Source organism: Mesoplodon mirus (genome assembly GCF_964341445.2).
Source record: "Mesoplodon mirus genome assembly, chromosome: 14".
Lineage (NCBI taxonomy): Eukaryota > Metazoa > Chordata > Mammalia > Artiodactyla > Ziphiidae > Mesoplodon > Mesoplodon mirus.
Window position 1 is genome coordinate 12,110,086 of NC_138990.1, and position 17,831 is coordinate 12,127,916.

The window sequence follows — 17,831 nt, forward strand, 5'->3', positions numbered from 1 at the left end:
ATGGAGAAAATTGCAATCATAATAAAATAAATAATTTGTTTCTCTTCCCCTGCATACTAGTTATCTATTGCTGTGTAACAAGTGACCCCCAACTTTAACAACTTAATGCAGGAACACATAACTTTCTCACAGTTTCTGAGGGTTGGGACTCTAGAGCAGTTTAGCTGGGTGATTCTCTTCAGAGACTCTCACTAGGTTGCAGTCAGGCAGGGCTGCATCGCCCAAAGGCTTGCCTGGGCTGGAGGAGCTACCTCTAAGCTCACTGGTGTGGCAGCTGTCAGGAGGCTTCATTTTTTGCCAATGGGTCTCCTTACAGGGCAGCTCACACATGGTACCTGGCTTCCCCCAGAGCAAGTGAATAAAGAAACAGAGACCAAGATAGAAGCCACAGTGTCTTTTATTACCTAATCTCAGAAGCGGCATAACATCACTTCTGCGGCATTCTATTGGTCATGGAGACAACTCTGGTCCAGTGTGGGCGGGGGCACACGGGGGTGTGAAGACCAAGAGATGGGGATCATTGGCTGCTGTCTTCATTCCTTGGGGCTGCCCTAACCAATTACCACAAACTTGGTGGCTTAAAATAACAGAAATTTATTCTTGCACAGTTCAGGAGATTCGAAGGCTCCTGTACTTCCTCCGAAGGCTCTGGGGAAGAAACTGCCTCCTCACTTCTGATGGTGCCCCAATCATTGGCACGTCTTGCCTGGTGGCACTCTCCTCAGCCTCCATCTTCTCATGGCCTCCTTCTCTGGGTTTCTGTCTTCTTACAAGGACAGAAGTCCTACTGGATTTAGGGTTCACCCTCATACAGCATGACCTCTTAACTAATTGCATCTACAAAGACCCTACCTCCAAACAAGGTGTCAATGAAAAATATTGTAAACATATCAGTAAACAAAGAATGTGGCAGCCATCAAGCCATCACATTACAGCTTCCCCCAATGGTGAGGTCTGAGGGAACTCAGGATGGAAACAGAATGCCCAGAGCTGCGGCCACCCCCAACAGTGCACCCTGAGGAAACCCTGGATGAGAAAACACAGGATACTGGCCCCAGATAGCTGAGGTGCATATCAAAGGAATGACTCCAGTGAGCCCAGAATCTTGCATCTTCCCATACATAGAAAAGCGCTGAATTCCTTAACTTGAGATGTCTGATTTTCTTAAGTTAACAATAATCTTTTGATGTTCCAACTACCTGGTCTTTGTTGCAAAAACTCCTATATATCCTGGCTTCCCCCTTGCCTCTTTGGAGCAGTCCCTTAGAGTTATCTAAGAGGCTGTCTTCCAGGCTTGAAGCCCTCAGAATACCCAGCCAATAAAACATAACTCTCAACTTAAGGTTGTACATTTTTTTTCAGTTGACAAAGATCATAGTCTGAGGTTCCCAGAAGGACATAAATTGTGGGGAACAGTATTCCACCAGCCCAGGAGACCTCTTCGAGGCTGGTTCCCACCTCTTGGAATCTCAGAAGACTGTGACCAATCCAGGTCAAAGCACAGGATGGTTACCTGTACATTCCCACAAAGCATGAAGGATTCCCACCGCTCCCCTCCCCCTGCCCCTGACCCTGACCCCTTAGGGGTTTATCTTAGGGGTTTACCTTTCTGCAAGGTTTCACATCCGCAGTGCCACTCAGCAGGAAAGAAAACTGTGGACTAAGCCCCAAATCTCAGAAGGATTTACCCAAACTGGGAAACAGGTGGAGGAAGAGTGGCCGTGTGCCCAGCCCCTCCACGGTGGAGGCCCTGAGAGCAGAGGAAGGTGGATCACCACGGGTCTCCTCCTACACCTCCTGGCCCTGCCCAAGCTGGCCCGCCCCGGGAGCCCTGGGGGCATGTTGCCCTAGTCACACGGCTGGAAGTAGAAGTCGGTGATGGGGCCGTCCAAGCTGGTGTCCTTCGGGAGCTGAGTGACCCGGAGAGGCTGGTCCGCTTCGGGCGCGGTGCAGAGAAACCAGCCCGGGTAGGCGGCCAGCTCGAAGCTAGAGGTGAGCCCCGTGTCCCGCCGGTAGAAGGTGAATCTCTTGGACTCCTCGGCACTGTGGTAGAGCTCCATTATGTTCACTGGCTGCAAACAGAGGGCACGGCAGGTGGGTGAGGGGTAGGGGCCGGCCCCAAGGCACAGGGAGGCAGACCCATAATTAACAGAAACCTGGAGGGAGAGGAGCCCAGGAAGCCGTGACATCAGCATCTTTGACTTAGTGAAGCCACATGGCAAGGCTGCCCCGATAGGACCCACCTCTAGTTTCAGGGTCGGTTCCTGCCCCGTCCCACACGACAGGCACTGGCTCCCACTCTGGACGCCCAGGATGACTGGAGAGAGCTTGGCATCCAGATGCCAATTTGGGACCACGCTGATCTCTTCACCTAGAGGAAGGAAGCGGATGCAGAGACCTTGGCCGCCCTCCCCTCCCTCTGCCCCGTCATGGGCTGTATCAGGCCTCCTGTCCCCAGGCTGGACAGAAAGGGAGCCTCATAACAGCTGTCATGTAGGGAAGGCGGGTCTCCTGCCAGCTGGTCCAGTGGAAGTCAAGGCAGACAGCACACGGTACCGCCTCCCAACCCCACGCCCACTCCAGGGTCAAAAGTTCAAGTCTTGGGCTTCCCTGGTGGCGCAGTGGTTGAGAGTCCGCCTGACAATGCAGGGGACGCGGGTTCGTGTCCCGGTCCGGGAAGATCCCACATGCCGCGGAGCGGCTGGGCCCGTGAGCCATGGCCGCTGAGCCTGCGCGTCCGGAGCCTGTGCTCCGCAACGGGAGAGGCCACAGCAGTGAGAGGCCCGCGTACCGCCAAAAAAAAAAAAAGTTCAAGTCTTCTCCAAGCCCCAGGGGAGACTGACCACCTCTTTTAATGCCCCTCGAACTTCCAGCCTCTTTTCTGTAACCTGTCTTGATAAGCCTCCCATCACAGTGAGTTGGTATCTTTCCACCCCCTGTGAGAGTCCTGAGGACAGAAAAGGGTCTCATTTTTCTCTGTAATATCCTTCCATCTCACATACACACACACACACACACACACACACACACACTCGGCCTCACAGAGGGCTCTGCCTGGCCCCAGGGCCCAGTAAGGCTGTTCTAGGCGAGTAGATATGTACCACTCTAGAGAGAAGGTCCTGTCACACTGTGTGGGGCTGTGTGAATGAGCACGAGGCCAGATGGTGCCACCTGCTGCTCTGGGCCCCACCGCTCTGAGTGACCGAGGACCCGCAGAGCACTGAGAGGACCAGGGGCACAGGGGCAGAAACCCACTTGCACGTGGGCGTAAGAGTGAAGAGGGCCTGTTTAGTGTTCTCCTCAGCACTGGCTCCCAGAAAAAGGGATGTTGGACCCAAGTCCACCTGTGAGGAAATGACAAAACAGCCATCTTGGAAAATAATCCCACCTTTGCATAGAGGCTTCCGGTGGGACTGGGGCATGGCGCCATTCTGGAAGGTTTGCTATTTTATTTGTCCTTGCTCAGAGCCTGGTTTTCTGATGCCCCGTCTACTGTGTCAGGCCCAGGGTCTGTTGGCTTGTGCCAGTGCTTTTTTGTTTGTTTGTTTGTTTTTGCGGTACGTGGGCCTCTCACTGCTGTGGGCTCTCCCGTTGCAGAGCACAGGCTCCGGACGCGCAGGCTCAGCGGCCATGGCTCACGGGCCCAGCTGCTCCGCAGCATGTGGGATCTTCCTGGACGGGGGCATGAACCCATGTCCCCTGCATCGGCAGGCAGACTCTCAGCCACTGCGCCACCAGGGAAGCCCTGTGCCGATGTTTTTAAGCCCTCTTCAGGCCCCCTCCCCTCAGAGTATTTAGAAACCTAGGGAAGTAGGGTCCTCTTTTGCCACTAACCTTTAATGACCTTCCCTGCTTGCAGCCCTCCGGCTTGAAGCTGGTTGTCATGCAGATAAAGCACCTTCAATGTTGCATCCTTCATTCTAAAACATCAGGACAGGATGACACTCAGGGCAGGTGGTGGGTGCTCCAGCTTGCCTGGGCTCTGGAGAGTCCCCCAGTCTCAGGCTCTCTTCCCACTGAGCTAGAAGTAACGGCACAACCTTCTCTCCCAGCCCTGGGGGCTCATGCCTACCCCCGGGACAAGGCCACAGCCTCCCAGCTGAGTCTGGGTTTTGCCCCTTCACCCTATTCAATCTTTTCTACACTAACCAGACTCTTCCCTGGGTCATGTTGGAAAAGAAACTAAACTGAGTCAGAGTCCTGGGTTCTCATCCCGGCTCTGCCACCATCACTGCTGAGTCACAACAGACAAGTTATTCACCCTCTCTGGGCCTGAGTCTCCTCAGTGCTAAACTAAGAAGACGGGATAGATGCTGCCCAGGCCTCTTCAGGATTAAAATGCGCCTTGATTGACTTCCGCCTTTACCTCTGTTTGGTGCATTTGCTTCCACTTGGCCATAGAGTCCCTACCACGTGAGGGATTTCTTTACATTTAAAATTCTTTCATTTTGCTTTTCAAATTGAATTCACACCTACAATCTCAGTTGATTTTCTGACATCCTGTGCGGCGAAAGCTGTACTCTAAAGGGGGTTCCTCCAGATGTGTACAAATTGGTTCAATGCTGACTAAACACAATTAAACACATCTCTACTTCAAAGGACTCATATGCTGAGTTGTGCTATGGTCCTCTTTTAAGGGGACCTAGAAAGCATATTTCCCACACTTCCTTGACCGAGGAGCACCATTGTATAAAGCCACTCGTAGGACTGGGGTTCCACGGAACGCACCTTGGGAAAAGCTATACTAGACTCCGAGTTCAGTGAGAGAAAGATTCTTCTCATTCACTGTTGCAAAAGTCCAGGTCATTGCAGAGCCCCTGGCTCAGCACATGCCAATGGACCGACAGACTGACTGACAGAAGAGTTTTGCTGTTGTTGTTTTGTCCCAGAGGGCAGCAAGGAGGTAGTGGTTGGACTGACATCTCTTCACTGCAGTGGGTAGTAACAGCAGGGTTCCAAGCCGGGCCGCCTAACTCCCTAGGAGGGATGAGGCCACACCCCCCTCTCATCAGGGAACCCCCAGGAGAGGGCCTGCTCCCGTCTGAAGAGGCTGGAAGAACTCCTCTAAGGGCAGGGAGTTGCCGTTCACACCTTCCCAGCTGCCCACCCCACCTGTGGGACAATCACAACGCCCTCCCCGGAAAGGCTGGACAACAGATCTACCCAGAACTCACTCCCCCACCCAGAGGACATGGCCCAAGCAGAGGCTCAGATACTCACCGGAAGCACAGCGCCCCACTCAGGACCATCTCGAGCTTCTGTGTGTAGACGCTCCTATTTTGAGATCACAGAAAATCTTAGGTGGAGATAGAGGCTGAGCTGGCAGGGGTCTCTGTAAGCAGCCTCCTGAGGCCCCCGGCATAGGAACAGCCCCCAGGGATCAGGGGATTCTAAGTCTGGTGTCAGGAGAGGTGAAGCCCAGCTCCCCAGAGGACACCTCAGAATGCTCCTTTCTCTTGGCAGGGCCCGTGGTGTCTGCCTGCTCCTCCGAGGTTGCCTCAGCCCTTTTAATGACGCCCTAGGGAGGGGCTCCTGAAACTGCCTCAACCTCCGGAGGAGCAGGATTTCCAGAGTGATTTCACACCACCTTACGCTTCCAGAAATATCTGCTAGCTTATTATCTCTCTCAGGGAGGGAAGCTGCTGGAGGCAGTCTTCTTCTAGCAATTCTGAAGAACTTCCAGGGGCTTTCCAGCCCTTAGTGAGCACTGAGCTCCTGGACATCTGGCCCTTCCAGACCCAAGGGTATCATGCAGAGAGCAGCTCAAGGAAAGCAGATTTTAGAACAACCCCCTTTCCTCCTTCCTCCCTTCCCTCCTTCCTTCTCTCCCTCTTTTGTTCCCTCCCTCCTTCCTTCTCTCCCTCTTTTGTTCCCTCCCTCCTTCCTTTCCCTCTTTCCTTCCTTCTTTTCTCCCTCCCTCTCTTCTTTCCTTCCTTTCTGCCTTTGCCAGGACTACGGGAAATGCTGGAGGTGGAGCTCTCCTGCTTAGGGGATGTTAAGTCTAGGTATTCATTGTAGAATAACCTGAAAATCCATATTGACCAAACAAAACAAAACACACGGATACTTATCTCCAGTGCGTGCATCATCAGCAAACCAAGGACAACAGTTTTTCCTCTGCACATACATGCCTGTAACCATCACAGCTTTACACACGACTGCATCTCAGAACCTACACTCATTTCAACACACTTTTTTCATGTAGCAAATAGCAGAATCTCTTTCCATACCAAGTATAATGATATCAGAACATTGAATAGCCATATGGTATTTCATTCTACAAATGCAACATCATTTATTTATAGCAACCTGTTATTATTAGTCCTTATTGTTATTATGTGTCATTGAAAATCATGTGGTGATTTTTTTTTTTTTGCTCGAGTGTCTGATTATATCCCTTGGAAATAAAACCTAGCTTGGGCCATCTATGATTGATCTTTCTTCAGTACCTAACTGGTAAAATAACATGTGATTGTGTAACAATTCATGTGGTTCTAATCCATCCATACACTCTCTGTGATGGATCTAAATGAAAAGTAAGGGTCAGTGCATAATGACAATTTAATTTTGTCTTGAGCACCACTGATAACCATTTTTTTTTTTTTTTTTTTTTTTTTTGGTGGTACACAGGCCTCTCACTGAGCACAGACTATGGACGTGCAGGCTCAGCGGCCATGGCTCACGGGACCAGCCGCTCTGCAGCATGTGGGATCTTCCCGGACTGGGGCACGAACCCGTGTCCCCTGCATCGGCAGGCGGACTCTCAACCACTGTGCCACCAGGGAAGCCCAACCATTTATTGCTAAGGCATTCCAGAAGGAGTTGGCCATTAGGCAAAGTGGCTTTAAGCAATCAGGCTTTCTTTTACAAAGTGATAATAGAGAAGAAGATTTTGTTTCCCCTAACAAGGTAAAATATCATCTGCCCTGGTTGCCCTCTCTGATTTCCTGACCCCAGTGAATTGCACCCCAGGACACTGCTGTGGTGCTTCATCAAGCCCTTTCCTCATTCTGCTAATAAAGAATGAAGCCAGTATGTGGCCGCCCCCCACCCCCGGGATGCTGAGGATTCAGGGGGATGTCTCCACCAGCTCCCCCTACTCCACCATGTGCATAACAGGGGATGGATACAGAGTGGATGGATGGGACAACAAATGGATGAGCCAGGAAGGTGAAAGTAAGAAAAATAAAACAAACCCCTGTTAAGAAAAGTTCTCGAAACTTGAAAATAAAACACAATGATGACATCATGTGCTCTCAGTGTCATACTGGAGCATCCTCAAACCGTCCCACCACCAATTGCTCAGTTACCTGGGGAACATCTGTCTTTGTGTGACTTATTAATTACCATGGATTAGCTATCAAACTCTGTGAAGTTAGATGTGAACTAAGAGAAGACTGATAAATTTCAAATGATTCCTGCCTGATAGAAAAGATAACCCCAAAGGGTACAGTTGTATTGCCTTGTAATTTATTAAGCAGTTGTTTTTATTTTTATCTAAGCCAATCTATTCCACAATTTCTTTCCTGACTGATCATATAAGCCCCTGTTCCTTAACTTATCTTTTGAATGAGCTTTATCATCCTGCCAGTTCCTTCATTTATTAATAAAGATAAATCTTTGACACATGCTCACTATGTGTTTGTATGAGAGTCATGTTTGGGGTTTTTTGAAAATTAAACTGGCGTTAGCTAAAACAATGTTATTTTGCCCCAGACTCACACACCATGTGTGGTGGCTTTAAAATATGTCCACAGATTCTTTGATACTCCACCCTTTAAGAGGTGGAGCTTAACTCTCCTTCCTTTGAGCGTGGCTAGACTTAGTGACTTGTTTCTAAAGAATACACTATATGGTGGAAGTGGTAGCATGCCACTTCTGAGGCTAGATGGTAGAAGGCATTGCAGCTTCCCCCTGGACCTTTCTTGAACCACTCACCTGGGAGAAGCCAGCTACCGTGTCACAAGCAGCCTGCAGAGAGGCCCACGTGGTGAGGAACTCAGACCTCTTGCCAACAGTTCACTTGCAAACCTTCCAGCCCCATTAGAGCCATCAGATGATGCAAACCTGTCTGACATCATGACTGCAACTTCATGAGGAACCCTGAGTCAGACCACCCAGCTAATGCCACTTTTCAGATTCCCGATTCTGAGAATCTATATGAAATAATAAATGTTTGTTGTTTTAAGCTGCTAAGAATCTATATGAAATAATAAATGTTTGTTGTTTTAAGCTGCTAAGTTTGTGGATAATTTCTTACACAGCAGTATGTAACTAATACATCTTGTCATCACGACTGGCAGTTCCTGTTTCTGTTGTTCCTGTTGTCTTTTCATTCTCCAGTCTTCAGTGAGTATCCTCCCTTCTTAGGAAACAGCTCAATACTTCACAGACTTTATATGACCATGGAGGTGCTCAGAAGCTGTCCCATCCTTCAGATAGGGTAATGTTCCCCCAGGTGACTTCTCACCACCCTTGAGCAGCAGTGCCCTGGAGGTAGGTGTGGCTCCTGCCCTTGACAGAGAGATGAGGATTCCAACAACACAAGTGTACACACCTGTATCAGTATGTAAGCACACATTCACAAACAGTTTATTATAGTAAAATGGTAGTTTTTTATTAAGAAGATAAATTTAACAATAATTAAAATAAACAGTATTCATTTGGTCTTCATTATGTCCCCAGAACAATGTTTCATGATTGACCTGAATTTTCTCATTCTGTGCTCAGAACTGCCCTGTGTGGTAAATAACATTATTATGTCTCATGCATGGAGGTGGAAACCAAGCATAGAAAGATTAACTGTTGCCTGATATTGGACCTGCAATTTGTATTAGAGTCAGAACCAAACCCAGGAAACCCGAGTCCAAAGCTATTGACCCCAAGACACAATGCACGAGTGAGAGTGATGGTTTCACCATCTGAGTCCAATCCCATCAGCCCCTGCTCCCCACGTCTCTGGGAGTAAAGGGCAAGTCTTCACTGTACTTCCAGATCAGGCTCTCATTAACTGCTGATCTCATCCTTTCACCACCTCAAGCCACGTGAACCTCTTGCTCTTTCTTGAACAAGTGAGGCATGCTCCTGCCTCGGGGCCTTTGCACTGGCTGTTCTCTCAGCCTGGAAAGCTCTTCTCCAAGATATCAGCATGGTTCACTCCCTTACTCCTTAAAGGCTTTGCTCACCTTCTCAATGAGACCTACACTCATCATCCTATGCTGCTCTCTCCTGTTCCCACATTCCCCTTTCCATGCTCCATTTCTTTGCAAAGCACTCACCATTTGTAAGCACACTGAATAATTCAGGTGCGTAATGTGTATATTATTTATCAGCTCCCCTGCCAATCCTGCTGGAAGATAAGCTCATTCAAATGCAGGTGTTTTCTGTTTGTTCACTGGCATATTCTAGGCACTTAAGGTGGTGCCTAGTATACAGTAAGCCTTCAATTAATAATGTTGCATTGACATCGAATGGATTACATGCTGTGTCACGTAGAAAAGGCCAGAGACTTGTCTAACATTTTGTTCACAATTACGATTTTATTTCTCAGAGAGTTTTGATGCTTCTGGCCCCTCATTCTCTTGATGTAGCAGTTAAGACCACAGGTAGACAAACTTTGGCCTGTGGGCTAAGATGCACCCACTGTTTGTTTTATTGGAACACAGCCTTACCCATTCGTTTACACAGCCTATGAATGCTTCTGTACTACAATGACAACAATGAATATTTGTGACAGAAACTGCAGAGTTTGCAAAACCTAAAATATTTAGTACCTGGCCCTCTAGAGAAAAATTTGCTGAACTCTGGTCAAGACTGTCTGGATTCAAGTCCTAAATCTGTCACTTGGGACTTCCCTGGTGGCGCAGTGGTTAAGAATCTGCCTGCCAATGCAGGGGACATGGGTTCGAGCTCTGGTCCGGGAAGATCCTACATGCCGTGGAGCAACTAAGCCCGTGCACCACAACTACTGAGCCTGTGCTCTGGAGCCCACGAGCCACAACTACTGAGCCCGAGTGCCACAACTACTGAAGCCCGTGCACCTAGAGCCCATACTCCACAACAAGAGAAGCCACCACAATGAGAAGCCCACGTGCCACAATGAAGAGTAGCCCCTGCTCACCACAACTAGAGAAAGCCCACGTGCAGCAACGAAGACCCAACCCAGCCAAAACATAAAAGTAAATAAATAAATTTTTTAAAAAAGAAATAGAAGTAAAAGCATATACTTAGACACATGGAGGAAAACATAAAAAGAGCTGCAAAAGACTTAGCAGTTGCCTCATGAAACAGAAAGCAGTTGGCTCAGAAATAGGACTAAGGCAGGAGAATATTGCTTTTAACCATAGACATGTACTATTTTGGTAAGAATCTTCTTTTAAATAACTTCGCAAAGTCTAAGAAGTAAAAACTGATGTTTCATTGACATGAATAATTATTCATTACAACCACTGGTCTCAGGGCTTTGGGGCAGCATCTTTAGTCCCCATGCCCAGTTGTTCACAAGTCAAGGGACAGTGTCTTCAGGAAACAGCCTTTGCTCTTCAGCAACTCTGGTGCCAGAAGATGTGAGCCCCAAAGCAGCTCAACAGAAAAACATCCCACTCAACTGTTTTCTCTGTACTTGTGATTTTGGTGGCAAGGTTCTTAATTTCCCCCCTGGAATCCAAAAGCCCCTCTCCCGGTGCATCAAGGCTGTCTGTGGCATCTAGTTGCTAAAAATCCAAAGGAAACAAATCCTTCAATGAATGTTGGCCTGGAGCTCATGATACTCAAATGTAAGAGTATTTGATACAGCAAATGCGTGAAAATCAGAAGTGCGCCAAGCAATCGCCTGAAAATGAGGTTGCTGCTCACAGGGGCCTTCCATGATTTCATACACTGTGTCATATTGTGTATGTTATTTCTCAAATGCAATGGGTAGACCAGGGGTCCATGGAAGTCTATTCTCTGGGTCCCACAAGCTATGAGATTATTCTGTTTTTGTTTTCGTTTGTTTGTTTGTTTTTTGTCCCTACTGCCTGGCATGCAGGATCTTAGTTCCCCAACCAAGGATAAAACCCCGGGCCCATGGCAGTGAAAGTGCCAAGTCTTAACCACTGGACAACCTGGGAATTCCATATGTTTTCATTTTGATTACTCTTAAGTAAGTTACCAGAATCTCTTCTGGATGACCAGAATGACCACCTTACCACCGAGCCCAGCCACATGGCACCAGGGGTCATATTAAGCTTTGTGTGAGTTCCCACACGTGCCAAGTAACAATCCAGCGTGTCATAGTGTCCGCATGAACAAAGATTTCAGAGTAGAGAAAGGAGATGGGACAACGGAATCACCACACAACCTGGTAGGATGGAGATGCCATAGCACTCAGAACCACAATCATGTCACATGCAAATCCCAATTGTCAGATGTAATAATTGATAATGTAGCAATGTGAACTGGCAGATGTAACGACCTGTCACCATTTATTAGCACTGAGTGTGGTACTAAATATCCAATGACTAGTTCTCCTATTTGATGTTCCAGAACTAATTAGCTTAGTGTTCCCTTTAATGTTGACTTTTATAAAACTGCATGTTAAAAATATATTTCACTGAAGAAGAAACCTTTTAAGAATCAAGAGACACTGCATTAAATCAGTGCCGACTGATTGCTTACTAAGCATGCCTAGTGGTGTGTGTGGTCTGATTGTCCAAAAGTTCTTTAAACAAATTTAAGTTACTGGTGCTATTTTGTTGACTGTATTTAAGCAAACGTAATTTTCTGCATTTGTGCTATGTCAAAATAAGAAATCTATGATATGCAGAACCAGATCTGAGCTACATCCTCCTACAAGTGTACCCACAGTCAGTTATTTCATTTCATCAGAATATATCATCTGAAGCATGGCTGGTGGGAAATTTAGGCTCTCTGTTCAAGAAACAGGCAACTTTACTGCAGTTTTTAAAGGGAGTAGGTGGATGGTGAGAATGGCTAAAAGAAAAAAAAGAAAGCAAGGCTGTGAGACTATACAGAAAGGAGTCAAATAGTGGTGCCTTTTACATGCGATATCTCTCCCACCACCCTATCACCATTGATAAGGGCCCTTCTCCCCTCAGCTAAGCCCCAGTGCCAGACTTACCCACTATGGTGTCCTTATTCAATCACTCTTGGTAATTTCAGATTACTCCTTGTTTCCTATTTCATTTTGTAACTGTTTTAGCTTTCTTATTGTATAAACACATGGAGTTTATATTTGGTTTTATGGTAACAGATTATTAGAATTAGACATAAGTAATTTAATTAAGAATTGGTTTTCTTTACAAGTTCCTAACTCTTAAAAGGATACATTACACCCCTTACAATATACTGGAAACATACAGAGATTATGGGAAACGTAATCCCATTAGGAAAGGAAACAAAGCAAAACAAAAACAAAGATCAGCTCCCTGCTAGTCCCAGGATCTTGGGTAAGACTGGTGGGCTCTGAATTCGTGGTTCTTCATAACCACCCCTGGGACAGGTGTTCCTAACTGTTTTTTGGGTCCCAATGTCCTTGTACAGATGTCTTGAGAGATGTACAGTTTCAGCTTGAAAGGAGAGCCACACATCACCGCCTCCCTCCTGCTTTTGAGCCCACATTCTATTGCTTGGGTGCCACGAGGTCATTGCTTCTTCTCCGTTCATAAAATAAGATGAGAACAGGGCCAAGCCCACCTCTCAGCATCAATGTGTAATGACGCTGAGATAATACAGATGAAAACACGCTGAGAACAAGAAATTGTAAGACCAAGCTGCCACCTTTAGTCTGAGTTAAATCTTTAAATCTATACGGAAGTCAGTACTGTACATTTTCCCAAGGTCCGAAGTGAGAAAGATGGGCTGGCCTCTCTTGGAGGAGGCAATGAGCCAGCCGGGAAAGGCCACGGACTCAAAGGTGGAGGTACTGCCTGTCCGGCCATGGTAGAAAAGGAAGGGCTTCATGGGCTCAGCTTGGTTGTACAGCTCCAGTATATTCTGATCCTGAAACGGGACAGAAAATGCCAGAAGGAGAAGCACAGGCTGTTTGAGTAGTTCAACATTACTTGTACACAACATGTAAATGTTCTGAAGTTTGAGCAACCCTATCCATCTATTAGAGCAAGCCTAGAAAAACCCATTTCAAAGGAATAACAGAGTGAGCACATGTGAAATTTCACCTTCCTGCCCCCCACCCTCAACTCCAGAGATGGCATGGAGTGACACAAGGCACAGGTTCATGAACAAGTGGCCACCCTTGAATGACAAATTGGAACTCTCCCTGCACAAGAGGCTGCGGGGACAACCCCACCCCCAGGAAAAGGAAGGAAATGCAAATTTGCTGCAGGAAGCCAAGGTCTTCCCTCACCAAAGCTGTATCCGTGAGAGCCCCCCTCCTGCAAGAACCACTGCTCTGGCAAAAGACCGCCAGGGCAGGGGTGTTTGGGTTTCCAATTAATTGTCAAACATATGAGAAAGGTCAGAGCCATGAAAAAGGCACAAGAGGGTCTAACAAATCAAAGGACTTGCACTCAAAAAAGCAAAGTATATAGAACAATCAGGAAAGGTTTCTATATTGTATATAGAAGTATATTTGTGGATGTATATATTTATATATTCACATATCATTCTATTTAGGTAAGACAAGTATTTCTAAGTAAATTGCATTATGTCCAAGATCCCCAAAGAGACACAGGAATGGTCCATAATTCAGCCACATTCCACCCTGAGTAGGGGGAATTCTTCCAAAAGATTCCTTTATTCAGTTAATAACTTGCAGGTTAATCTATCCAATTCTTTGGGCAGCCAAAAACCTGGGAGTCATCCTTGATATTGCTTTCTTAGATCCCTGAACATGTAACCCAGCAGCAAGGCCTGTGAGCCCTATTTCCAAAATCTTTCCTGAACTGAGCCACTTCTCACTCCCTCCCCTACACCTGCTCCATCCCTACCACCCGTTCTCCACAAAGCAGTTGAGTTAACTGTAAACTGAAATAATTGAATAAATAAGATCATGTTACCTTCCGGCTTAAACGTCTTGAATGATTTTCTGATTCTCACAAAATGCAAAGTCTTTAACAAAGCCTGCAGGGTCAACACCATGCAGCTCTTGCTGACAGAGCTGAAAATGTACTGTTCGGTCCTCATCTTCTTAATCACACTCCACATTCACTCTGTCAGCAAAGTCCATTGACTCAACTGAAAATATTTCCAGAATCTGACCGTTTTCTTCCTACCTCCATGCTATCCTCATATCTATCAGATCACACCTGGATCACCTCAAAGCTTCCAACAGGACCTTCCCCTTTGCCCTTCACACTCGGCTATCAAGTAGCAGCCAAAATAATCCCTGGTGGTCCAGTGGTTAAGAATCTGTCTTACAATGCAGGACGTGCCGGTTGGATTCCCGGTTGGGGAACTAAGATTTCACGAGCCGCGGGGCAACTAAGGCCGCACGTGGCAACTACCAACCCTGCGGGCCACAACTAAAGAGCACATGCACAGCAACTACTGGGTCTGGGCGCTCTGGAGCTCACACGTCACAACAAAGAGCCCTCATGCTGCAACGAATGATCCCGCACGCCGCAACTAAGACCCAATGCATCCAATAAATAAGTAAATAAATAAATAATTAATTTTAAAAAAATACGTCCGTTCATGTCACTCTTCTATTCAAAACATTCTAACAATTTGAATTGATTGAACTTGCCCTCACTGGACACTGCTGACTCACTCCTTTGCCTCCTCTCCCATCTGCTAAAATCTCACCTTTGCAATAATGCCTGCTGTACTATTTACCACACAGCCAGACCCCAGCTGTTTCTGGCCCTGCCAGTCTCTTTACCTGGCTCTAATCATTTTTTCCCAGGAGACATAACACCCTTTCACATGCCACAGATTTACCCATGATTATACTTCTTGTGGACCATTTCTCTTCTCCCACTAGAATGCAAGCCCCAGGAGGGCAGGACTCGTTGCTATTCTGTGCACTGATGATTCGCAAATGCCCACAACAGTGCTGGAGGCCAGTAAGAACACACACATTTGCTGACTTGGATTATACTGAGTTAGGTTAAATTGAATTGCAGTAAACAGAAGTTTCAGAAACAAGTTTTTACTAACAGGCAGTTATAAAGAAGAAAAACGCAAAACCAACTAGAGAGCTTGAGAATTAACATAGTAAAGACTGAAATTTCACAAAAACAGAATAGAAAGATAATTTAGCAGACAAGGTGTGAATTAAAAGGTAATCATGACCTGGGATGTTGAACCAACAAGTTCTCCCAGAATGCAACATGAAAAAAAAAGGACAGAAAGTATGAGAAATTAGGTGAGATACTGAAGTGAGATCTCGAAGTTCCAATAACTGATGAATAGGAATTTGAAAAGGAGAGGGGAGGCAGAATGAAGAAGAGAATATACTTGAATAAACATTCATAGAGACATAGATGGACCTAGAGTCTGTCATAGACAGTGAAGTAAGCCAGAAAGAGGAAAACAAATATCGTATATTAACTCATGTATGTGGAATCTGGAAAAATGGTACAGATGAACCTACTGGCAGGGCCGGAATAGAGATGCAGATGTGGGGAATGGATGTGTGGACACGGGGGGTGGGATGTATTGGGAGGTTGGGATTGACGTATGTGCACTGCCATGCGTAGAACAGATAGCTAGTGGGAACCTGCTGTATAACACAGGGAGCTCAGCTCAGTGCTCTGTGGTGGCCTAGATGGGTGGGACGGGGGGTGGGGTGGGAGGGAGGTCCAAGAGGGAGGGGATATATGTATACATATAACTGATTCACTTCGTTGTACAGCAGAAACTAACACAACATTGTAGAGCAACTCCATCCTGATTAAAACAAACAAACAAACAACGGCTAGAATGTCTCAATATACAAGAAAGATGAGTCCTCAACTAGTGAGGGGCAGGATAAATCAAATTAAAGTCTATTGCAGGCACATTATTCTAAAGGAGGAAGGGATAAGTATGCTTAAGAACAGGAGGAGAGTTCTTTTTTAATTATAAAACTAGATTTCCCAACAAATCAACCTCTCAGAAAAGAAACTGAGGTTTTTCTACATTCTTTTTCTTAGTCACTCACCTTCAGCTGCAATTTGGGCTGTCCTCCAACGTCCTCACAATGCAGACACATTTCTGGATTCTGTATTCCCATATAAATGGGAATCCCTTTGTCGTTCTCAAGAGAGCCTGGATTCTGGCATGGGCTAACAGTGACAGCGACTGTTAGATAAGAGGGGATATGGTGTCAGTGCCCCTTTGGAAGGCAGCTATGTTCACCACTATACCACCAACGCACACAATCCGTGCCCTTTTGAAGTCAGGAAAGACCAGGATCTTCCAGGCAAGGCTGGAAGAGACCTTAAGAGTATAATCCCTACTACCCCAGACCCTCAAAATGGCCAGTGCCATATTCATTCATTCATTCATCCATTCACACCAAGCACCAACCACTGCCCTAAGAAATGGAGTCAACACAAAGAGTTCATCAGAGGGCAGACCCCACCCTTGAGATTTTCATGCCTCTGCTTGAACACCTGGAGGTGAGAAGCTCCAACCCCAAGCAACCCCCCTGAGCCTTGGAGAGCTCTGTTCATTGACAAGTACTGCCTCATGTCATGTTGAAATCTGCCTTCCTGTGCTATCCAACCAATTAGTCCCCTTAGGACACCAGAAGTCTGGCAGAACACGCCACTCCTCTTCCCTAAGACAGGCCTTCAGATCACTGCTCCCCAGAACCCCGCTCCACTCTCTCTGCTCTCTTTGCCCTGGTCCAAGACACCCCTTCCCAGGCAGGCGTGGAATTCTTCCCCCTCCAGGTGAGCCCTGTTATAAAGCCACACTTTTAACAAAAGGCTGGGTACCAGTATCCCAGCCGCACTGATGAGTGGGGGATCACATCACAAGGATCAACCACACGGTGACCTCTCACCTACCTGGAGTCACACTGCTGTTCCTTGGAACCGTCACGAGGGTCTGACCCTGAAGGATCCACACCTGCTGATTCAAGTCAGAGAATTCTCCAACCCAAGGTTTATCCACTGCTATTTAAATAGAAAAGAATAATGAAGAAACATGATTAAGGTTGCTTTACCAGATACTAGGAGAAAGATTATCTACTCCAGGCCTTTCAGGAAGGACGGTTCAGGGTTTACACATCAAAACTGGCAGCTCTCACATGGCCCATCAGCTCAGCCTTTCTTTCCAGTAAAACTATGAGCTCTGGTGAGGACGACAAAGCGGTAACTGGTCTAAGAGTTAGACCATAAATGAGTTAAACCCTCATCCGCATAAGTACACATGTGTCAAGGCCCAGCTACTCACTCTGAAAGCTACTTTGTATTTGGCCCAAGGCTAGATCTGGAGCTGGAACGGTGAAAAAGAAATGGTCCTCACCCTCACAGTCCAGTGGGAGATGGACACCATTTGGTGGTAAGGTCCATATACAGGAGGGGCAGAGAAGGCTGGGGTGTCCAGAAGAGACAGGCATGAGTGTCCCCAGCCTCCAGACCCCATCCCAACATTACCTGTTATATAGACCACTCCATCGGCCTCCGAAATGCCTGCCATAGCGGGATTGTCTCGTCACCTGTGAGTACATTGATAGGAGATCTGAGTCTCAGGAGGCATTTCCAGACCCTCCCAGGATACTGGTTCTTAAGGTCCTGATTCTGGGCAGGGAACTGGGAATCCTGGCCTCATACCAAGCCCTCATCAGAAGATCTAAGCCACCTCCTGGGACAAAACCTCAAGGCAACCTTAGGGAGGGGCTATCAAGCAGAATTTTCCTCCACATAGAGATCCAGCCA

The 17,831-nt window shown here is 46.9% G+C and overlaps 2 protein-coding genes across 2 annotated transcripts; both read right to left on the reverse strand.

Annotated features, from left to right (window-relative positions):
- Positions 1–1,847: 1,847 nt before the first annotated feature.
- IL36RN (interleukin 36 receptor antagonist) lies at positions 1,848–5,249 on the reverse strand (the record flags this gene model as incomplete). Its single annotated transcript, XM_082642401.1, has 4 exons — positions 1,848–2,072; positions 2,244–2,371; positions 3,835–3,920; positions 5,221–5,249. 4 exons carry the CDS (start codon positions 5,247–5,249, stop codon positions 1,848–1,850), a joined length of 468 nt encoding a protein of 155 aa, XP_082498527.1.
- Positions 5,250–12,792: 7,543 nt separating this feature from the next.
- Positions 12,793–17,592, reverse strand: LOC309815928 (interleukin-36 gamma-like; the record flags this gene model as incomplete). Its single annotated transcript, XM_082643002.1, has 4 exons — positions 12,793–13,002; positions 16,106–16,245; positions 16,959–17,066; positions 17,550–17,592. The coding sequence occupies 4 exons, from the start codon at positions 17,590–17,592 to the stop codon at positions 12,793–12,795; spliced, it is 501 nt and encodes a 166-aa protein (XP_082499128.1).
- Between the last annotated feature and the right edge of the window lie 239 nt (positions 17,593–17,831).